The sequence below is a fragment of the Protomyctophum parallelum genome, assembly GCF_964188405.1.
Source record: "Protomyctophum parallelum genome assembly, chromosome: 6".
NCBI lineage: Eukaryota > Metazoa > Chordata > Actinopteri > Myctophiformes > Myctophidae > Protomyctophum > Protomyctophum parallelum.
In genome coordinates this window covers 254,426-263,730 of record NC_139701.1, presented here as the reverse complement: position 1 = coordinate 263,730, position 9,305 = coordinate 254,426, and the positions used below count along the sequence as shown (strand labels likewise).

At 42.8% G+C, this 9,305-nt stretch overlaps 1 protein-coding gene across 1 annotated transcript; it reads left to right on the top strand.

Annotated features, from left to right (window-relative positions):
* Positions 1-2,326: 2,326 nt before the first annotated feature.
* Positions 2,327-6,609, top strand: LOC310860837 (large ribosomal subunit protein mL54-like; the record flags this gene model as incomplete). Its single annotated transcript, XM_083768027.1, is given in 3 exon segments — positions 2,327-2,362; positions 2,364-2,467; positions 6,425-6,609. Coding segments are annotated over 3 exon segments (273 nt in total). The 3' UTR covers positions 6,558-6,609.
* Positions 6,610-9,305: the final 2,696 nt, after the last annotated feature.

The following is a 9,305-nucleotide window of genomic DNA, read 5'->3' as shown; positions in this document are numbered from 1 at the left end:
TTAATTAATATTTGTGTCCTCATATATATGCTCTCTTTTATGGACATAATGTGTTGTTAAACTGTGTGTGTGTGTGTGTGTGTGTGTGTGTGTGTGTGTGTGTGTCTGCGTGCGTGTACAGTTGGCTGTATAAGGAGGCTACAGTGCAGGAGGTGCATATCCTTGAAGATGAAGAAGGCTGGGCCGTGGTCACGGTGCTCATCGGTGTGGCCGCCTCCGGACGCTACAGGAAACTGTTCCCTCACAGATAACAGTGGACACACATCATGGCTACAGTAATGTAACCTGTACAGTATGTCACGGTGTATACATTGTAACCTGTATGTCACGGTGTATACATTGTAACCTGTATGTCACGGTGTATACATTGTAACCTGTATGTCACGGTGTATACATTGTAACCTGTATGTCACGGTGTATACATTGTAACCTGTATGTCACGATGTATACATTGAAGTTAGCACTGTGCTAGACTGTCTTGCTAATAAAGTGTCACTGTCTCATTTTTGACGATGTTTTATTTTAATATTACCTTAGTAACTAAGATGAAATGCATTCAATAATGTATTAAATAATGTGAACTAAGGCTTATAGTTCATATTTAATAAAGCATGATGCATTTCATCCTCTATAATATATGTTGCCCAGCAACGGAAGAGTATATAGAAAAGTGGAAAGGTTTGTCTTTTTTAAATATTAAACATTCAACCAAAGAAAAGGATATACCAGTACATGTCAATACGGATGCTTGTAGATCTGCTATCATACAGGCCCCGTTCCCCCCGCCGTTGAACCGCTTCAATTATTGTTTTGTTCCCGCCTAATTTTGAACCTGTTCAGAGAGTTTCCACCGAAAACGAATTAGTTCAGAAGATCAGGACCCTTAATTAAAGTTGGTTCGTAACTGGAACCAAAAAATGGCTCCACCAATAGTCATGTCTAGAACGGAACCAGTTCGAGAACCTAAGTTATTTTGTTGGAAAATGGGCCACAGATCAGTCAAGGTATTGGAAAATTAACCAAACAGGAAATGAGCATATATCTATGCCACTGCAACGAAGGCTCTCACTCCCTCTCACGACAGTTCCATATGGAGACGAGATGACAGACATCTAGTCATTCTAGTGCATCAGGTCAGTAAGAAACTCCATATATGGACTGGCATTGTCATCGTGACAAGTATACAGTCAAACCTTATATAAAGAGTAGACTAGTTATTACCACAGAGGAGTGGCAAGCAGTATTTTACTATGCTCCTCGTGAGAGACTCCATCACCTTCCGTACGTACGATGGTGCGAGACAGGATATTTGGCCTTACAACTCAGATATCGTGTCTGAGGATTTAGACATCTCGGGTTAAGTTCTTACAGTTCTATAATAATACATGTGCAGAGCCTTTCTCAGACCTAAGTTATAGAGTTATATACACAGTAGGTCCCCCCAACCCAGAACCCACTGGGTTGGTTGTGGTTGTAGTCAGGTTGCAGTGGGCCCACCCACCCAGAGGGGGGCAGCAAACACAGTATCAGACACAAGTGGCATTCAACAATAACGACGAAGAGGAATGAAGGACCAGGAAGTGTAAAGACCATGAATGTCAAAGGCAAACAAACGCATGCTATCTGTGTATTCTGTTAGGCGTTACAGTAACAATGTCGGCGTATAACCGTTTGTTTCGGACAGCGTTGCAAACAACCAACACAGCAACGGGGTTTTGTATGAGCAGAGTATGCAGAATTCAGGCATGTGGATACGCGAAGAAAGTTGGTAAGGACATTGTTTTATGGATGTTCTCTTGGCTCTCGTTGTTTGAAACTGTGGTGAAAAACATGCTCGAAATGGCTTACTCAAACTATTGCCACAAACAAGAATAGACAACATGTAGCCCAAACATTTAGATTCTCTACGAGAATCTAAATGTTTGGGCTAGACAACAAACAGTCTTTGTATTGAGTTTGTGCTTGAAATGTACTGTAAATTCTGCAAACTGTTAATAAATATTTAAATCAATCAGTCAATGTATTGTGTGCATTTTAGCCACCATGATCATTCATTAATGTCCGAATCTCTTTTGGAATTTGGATTGGTGGCCAATATCATTATTGACACCCTTGACAACAAGACTATATAATTATATATCATGATTCATGGATGTATATTTGATCGCGTGATGATGCAAATGTCGCAATCGATTATAAATGCATCTATGATTGGGGGAGGGGGGGGGGGGGGTGCGCAATGCATAACCCACCATTTATTTTCCATATACATTATACACTGGCTGATATCGGGTTTTTTTTCTCTGCAGTGATCAAAAAGAAAGCCATGGTGAAAGAAGAAGAGACGGGACCAGACTCCAGAGGTGTGTAAAGACCCTGTGAGGCTCACATCTTATGCTTGTGGAGTAAACATATTTAAGAGCGGAGAAGACCCTCAGCTGAAGCCCCCGGAGGAATACCCAGAGTGGTAAGAATATGTTCTCTATATTTTCATTTCATTTCATTTCAACCTTTATTTAGTTCTCGGAGAACACACTGAGGGCTGGGACCCTCTTTTTCAGTGGTGCCGAGATTACAACACATCAACAATGTAACGTAACATAAAACAACAAGAAAACAAAACGTACTGTAGATAAATAGAGTAAAATATTACTGGTAATAATAATAATAAGGGAACATTGCATAGTGCTCAATTAAAACAGGTACAGTTGATATTTACCAGCGTTGATATGTCAAGATGAAAGCGATATAGAGAAGGAAGAGAGCTGTACTTTAGTGAAGTCTGTAAGGTGTTACAGTGTGTGGGGGGGGGGGGGGGGCAGCAGAGAGCTGTACTTTAGTGAAGTCTGTAAGGTGTTACAGTGTGTGGGGGGGGGGCAGCAGAGAGCTGTACTTTAGTGAAGTCTGTAAGGTGTTACAGTGTGTGGGGGGGGGGGGGGGGCAGCAGAGAGCTGTACTTTAGTGAAGTCTGTAAGGTGTTAGTGTGTGGGGGGGACAGCAGAGAGCTGTACTTTAGTGAAGTCTGTAAGGTGTTAGTGTGTGGGGGGGACAGCAGAGAGCTGTACTTTAGTGAAGTCTGTAAGGTGTTAGTGTGTGGGGGGGACAGCAGAGAGCTGTACTTTAGTGAAGTCTGTAAGGTGTTACAGTGTGTGGGGGGGACAGCAGAGAGCTGTACTTTAGTGAAGTCTGTAAGGTGTTACAGTGTGTGGGGGGGACAGCAGAGAGCTGTACTTTAGTGAAGTCTGTAAGGTGTTACAGTGTGTGGGGGGGACAGCAGAGAGCTGTACTTTAGTGAAGTCTGTAAGGTGTTAGTGTGTGGGGGGGACAGCAGAGAGCTGTACTTTAGTGAAGTCTGTAAGGTGTTAGTGTGTGGGGGGGACAGCAGAGAGCTGTACTTTAGTGAAGTCTGTAAGGTGTTAGTGTGTGGGGGGGGCAGCAGAGAGCTGTACTTTAGTGAAGTCTGTAAGGTGTTAGTGTGTGGGGGGGGCAGCAGAGAGCTGTACTTTAGTGAAGTCTGTAAGGTGTTAGTGTGTGGGGGGGACAGCAGAGAGCTGTACTTTAGTGAAGTCTGTAAGGTGTTAGTGTGTGGGGGGGGCAGCAGAGAGCTGTACTTTAGTGAAGTCTGTAAGGTGTTAGTGTGTGGGGGGGGCAGCAGAGAGCTGTACTTTAGTGAAGTCTGTAAGGTGTTAGTGTGTGGGGGGGGCAGCAGAGAGCTGTACTTTAGTGAAGTCTGTAAGGTGTTACAGTGTGTGGGGGGGACAGCAGAGAGCTGTACTTTAGTGAAGTCTGTAAGGTGTTAGTGTGTGGGGGGGGCAGCAGAGAGCTGTACTTTAGTGAAGTCTGTAAGGTGTTAGTGTGTGGGGGGGACAGCAGAGAGCTGTACTTTAGTGAAGTCTGTAAGGTGTTACAGTGTGTGGGGGGGGCAGCAGAGAGCTGTACTTTAGTGAAGTCTGTAAGGTGTTAGTGTGTGGGGGGGGCAGCAGAGAGCTGTACTTTAGTGAAGTCTGTAAGGTGTTACAGTGTGTGGGGGGGACAGCAGAGAGCTGTACTTTAGTGAAGTCTGTAAGGTGTTAGTGTGTGGGGGGGACAGCAGAGAGCTGTACTTTAGTGAAGTCTGTAAGGTGTTACAGTGTGTGGGGGGGGGCAGCAGAGAGCTGTACTTTAGTGAAGTCTGTAAGGTGTTAGTGTGTGGGGGGGACAGCAGAGAGCTGTATTTTAGTGAAGTCTGTAAGGTGTTAGTGTGTGGGGGGGGGGCAGCAGAGAGCTGTATTTTAGTGAAGTCTGTAAGGTGTTAGTGTGTGGGGGGGGGGCAGCAGAGAGCTGTATTTTAGTGAAGTCTGTAAGGTGTTACAGTGTGTGGGGGGGGGGGGGGGGGGGGGCAGCAGAGAGCTGTACTTTAGTGAAGTCTGTAAGGTGTTACAGTGTGTGGGGGGGCAGCAGCGCACTTGAAGGCAGACTTTCCAGATGTAGTGGAGGTATGTATGGTCTCAAGCATCAGATATTCTTGGGAGCGTGTATGATAAGAAATGGTTTTCCATTTTAAAAGAGAATTTAAATAAGAAGGTAAGTTCCCAATTAGAGCTTTATATATAAATAACCGTATGCTCTTTCTATGCTATCTATCTATAGAGGTGCAATCAAGGTTCATCAATGTGTCCATACATGGACAAATGTCTCTGTCTCCGTGGCAAAGACTTGCTCCTGTCCGTGTGGCAACATTTTTGATTTCATTTTTTTACATAACAATATAATGTTTATATTATGATCATAAGAGATAAGACCCAATTAATGAATGTCAAGAATATGTATGACACTGATTTACTAGGAGCCTATTATGGCATATTAGGAGTCCACTATAGCCCCTTTCGGGACCCTCGGTTACCTTTTCTGAGTGTTGGACGGCGGTACCCTTAGGGTCCCTCGATGGTTTTTCCACTAGTCTCCATCGGACGCAGCTTTACCTACTGTCTGTTCACGGAGACCTGCACGGTCGTCGGTTGTTGGTGAGATGTTTCAGAGATGCATAACCCATTCTGACCTGAGATCAGATTCACAACGAGGTTTCCGTCCCGGACACACACTGGTCTGATTAAAACGGCTTTAGGAGACCACGGAAACGTGTGCGAAACGACGCAAATCCGGCGTGTTGCCGTTTAAGTATTTTTAATATTTCTTTAAAAGTTTTGCTTCGTCGTATCATGCATGTTCACATCATGTTAGCCCTAGAACGGCTCTTGTTGTTACATACAGTATGTACAGTATTTCACATACAGAGCCATAGAACACACAGGTTAATTTCAGTTCGGGTTCTACATGGGCGGCCTAAATGTGATAAATGCTCACACCATTAAATTATTCCAAAGACGTGGAGTTTTATATCCATGTGAAAGTTCTGCACAAAACACGTATTTAGTGAATTATCTCCACTTTTTCAAGAGATGCACACAGACATCTTTCTCTCCGGGCGAGGGGAGGGGGGGGGGGGCGGAATGATCCTATGAACTGATTTTACAAATACGTCCCTCGCCCGGAGAGAAAGATGTCGTTGTGCATCTCTTGAAAAAGTGGAGATAATTCACTAAATACGCGTTTTGTGCCAGAACTTTCACATGGATATAAAACTAGAGGACCATTTTTCACTCCACGTCTTTGGAATAATTTAATGGGTGAGTACAAACGGAGCATTCATCACATTTAGGCCGCACATTTTCAAATCGACCAGCTCCCGGTGCAAGCCATCTATGCCTGAGATACATGAAAATGTACGAAGTATAATGAAATGATCACAGCATTCTAGGTCTAACATCATGTATACTTTACTTTCAATATTTACAGTTTTACATTGAGGTGCCCAGATGTCCAAGGTGCCCACTTGACCTGTATCCCTAACCCATTCTGGGCGGGAACCCCTTTTGGTGTTTTAAGCATTATTTTATATTGAAAAATAGCAGATCTACAAGCTCATAGCACGGCACCAAGTGCCGCGCTACAAAGCTTGTAGTGCGGCTCTTGTGTCTCAAAATGTAAGAAACATCGTAATTCATATTGTGATGCAATGCTGTTTTTCAAATAAACTTGAACTTGAACTAAGGATAAGTCTGGTATTTTTGAAAAATCGTGAACATTGGCACAAATCTTTGATGTATATTCTTTCAGAGCGAGCGTTTTTAACAAAAATCTTTGTTTCTGGGGGTCCCTGGAACAACATATTTTCAAAGTGGGGTTGGCGGCCAAATACACATAATTCTGGGGGTTATTGAGCACCACAGCTGACATAGAAACATGGGTATTTCAGAAAACTGTCAGGATTTAGAAGACATTTTTGTTTTCATTTCGACGTCAGGCCTAAATGGGCTAAATAAAATACACCTCCCGTTGATTAGTTTTACTGTACGTTTTTTTTTCCTATTGTCTTCCTCCCCAGGCTTTTCCAAATACACTTGGGACCTCCTAAGAAACTTGCCGAGCTGGAGCCAGACACACGGGAATACTGGAAGGTTCTGAGGAAGGAGAACATGTGGCGCTGGAACAAGCTGCACAAAGGAAAGAAGTTCTAGATGTGGGCCTTAATTCAACTGGACCAGGAGATGAAGGCCTCAGTGACTGACTTCACAGAACGCCTCAGTGAACGCCTCAGTGACTGACTTCACAGACTGAATCATTACCCAACTTGGTGTAAATTGTGAACCACTGTCAACTTTCAGATTTACGGACTCTCAGACCACCTTGCCGTTAAGTACAGTGGATCGATTTAACCCATTTTTGGTGTTAGCATTATGATATGCTTTATGAAAAATAGCAGATCTACAAGCTCATAGCGCGCCACCGAGTGGCGCGCTACGAGCTTGTAGGTCTGCTATTTTTGAAAAATCGACTGACATGGAAACATAGCTTTCTCAGAATACTGTCAGGATGTAGAAGACATTTTTAGAATCTGATCTCAGGTCAAAATGGGTTAAAGCAGTGGTTTTCAACTAGTGGTCCAGGGACCACCAGTGGTCCTTGGAGGTGGTTCCAGGTGGTCCTCAGCTAAATGATGGGTAACCTTATCGATCGGTTAACCAGTTAGTTGATCATTTTGTTTTTGTCTGAGAATCTTTATTTTCCTCAGTGTCTAACATAAAAATCTACAATCTGCTGATAGACAGAAATAATACAAACGGCATATTATTCCTTAAAGGAGCATTCAGTGTTTTGGAAACCCCCCCCCCCCCCCCCCCCCCGGTCTGCCCCGGTAACAAGATGTGCACGGCACTACGGGGGGAAGGCCCCTCTCTATCCTGTTTGGAGGAAGGCTGGGCCACCTGGCCAAAAACTAAACCTAAGGTATTTCTTTTACCCCCAGGGGTTAACTGGGGGACAGAGAGTCCGAACTCCTTATGGTCAGCACACTCTATAGTAGGGAGGATTATCACAACAACAAAAAAAGAAGTGATATTTGAATTAAGTGCAATCACTGAATATACCTTTTAATTTATTTTCTTTTTTTTTTACCATTTGAGATACAGGGCCAGGCAATGGCATCTTTGTATGAGGAATAAAATGAAATGTAAAGTACACTGTCTTGTCTGTCAAATCAAATGCAGACACAAGACTTTTTCTTTTAACCGCCCACATGTGTGTGCGCCTCGGCCACGCGTGTGCAGACTGTGACATGTGTGTGCGCCTCGGCCACGCGTGTGCAGACTGTAACATGTGTGTGCGCCTCGGCCACGTGTGTGCAGACTGTGCACAGCATTACATTCACAGAAAACCGCCCAATGATACAACCGCAGCATTCATTGTTAACAGTTTAATTGAAGAATCTCTTAACGGCGATTAATCAATGAACTATTAACATCCCTAATAAAGCGTTTGTAAACCAAATGGATCCTTGTATTTTAACTCTTTGAGAGCGTAAAATGAAACCAAATGGACCAATTCAGTTATTGATAAAAGCAGCAGTTGGTAAACCTTTATAGATCTTTAACTCTTGAGAGTGTAAAATGAAGCCAAATGGAGAGTTAAATTATTGTTACACAATTAGAGAATGTAGAAGAATTGTGATTTTTGATCAAGGTTAGCCTGTTATCACGTACACTATGGTAGCACATCATGGAATTGTGGACAAAATCTCATCCAATGATGACAAACATATTCTAAGTTTTGCTTCTGAGAGGCTAAATCTCATCAAATGTTGGACTGTAGCTCAACATTAATGCTTAATAGAATTTGATATAAAAAAGGGTTGAAAAACACAATTGTACGCCCATGCATTGGATATTTATTTAGTAACAGATTGGGGCCTATACTGAAGCTGAAAGGATATTTGTCTCTGAATCTAGATCTACATCGGCTTTGTGGCTTTGTTTGCGCTTTCTTTTATTAAATACATTATTACTTGCGCAAGCAGAGCGCGCAAGTACTAGTTTCGCCCAGGACTATATTCCATGCGTATGCACCGTCCCAGCAAATGATGTAATGACTACTTGTTTGAGAGCTAGTTATACCCTGACGTCATTTGCTGGGACGGTGCATATGCATCAAAAGTGGCGCAAAGTAACCACAGTATACCGTTAAATAACAACTTACAAATTACATATACATATTCATACTGAGCATTTCCTTTAATCCACCCGACACTGATCGACATATACGTCACCATCGAAGGCATTGGGTCCTTTAATCCACCTCTTTATTACGTCATCATTGAGAGCTAGTTATACCAGTTATACCCTGATGCCATATGCTGGGACGGTGCAAAGTAACCACAGTATACCGCTAATCAACTTACAAATGACATGTCCCAAACCGCCTCCTTAGGTCCTGGCCTGCTTGAAAAGCCACAAAGAATGGCATTTAAGAAATATCTTTTCACAATTTTCTTTAAAAGAAATGTTTTCAATTTATTTTTTCAAAGTTTATTTTTTCAAAATGTCACAATTAAAAAAGAAAATAGCAGACCTACAAGCTCGTAGCGTGGCACTCGGTGCTGCGCTATGAGCTTGTAGATCTGCCATTTTTCAACAGTTAAAGTAGCCTATAATATAATGCTAGAAACACCAAAAGGGGTTCCCGCCCTGAATGAGTTAAATAGACAAAATAACCAACCGTCTTTGTCCTGACATCTTGAAAAGTAACTTCTGTTGATTACAGATAGTAACTATGTTGTATTTGCCCCTCTTGTGTGTGTCATTGTCATTGTCAAAAAGACACCAAGCTGACTAAAGACCAAGCTGGTTTCCGTCCCGGCCGCTCCTGTGCTGGACAGAGCTCAACCTCACCCAACACATTGAGGATGGGTTTGAGGGAAAACAAATAACTGG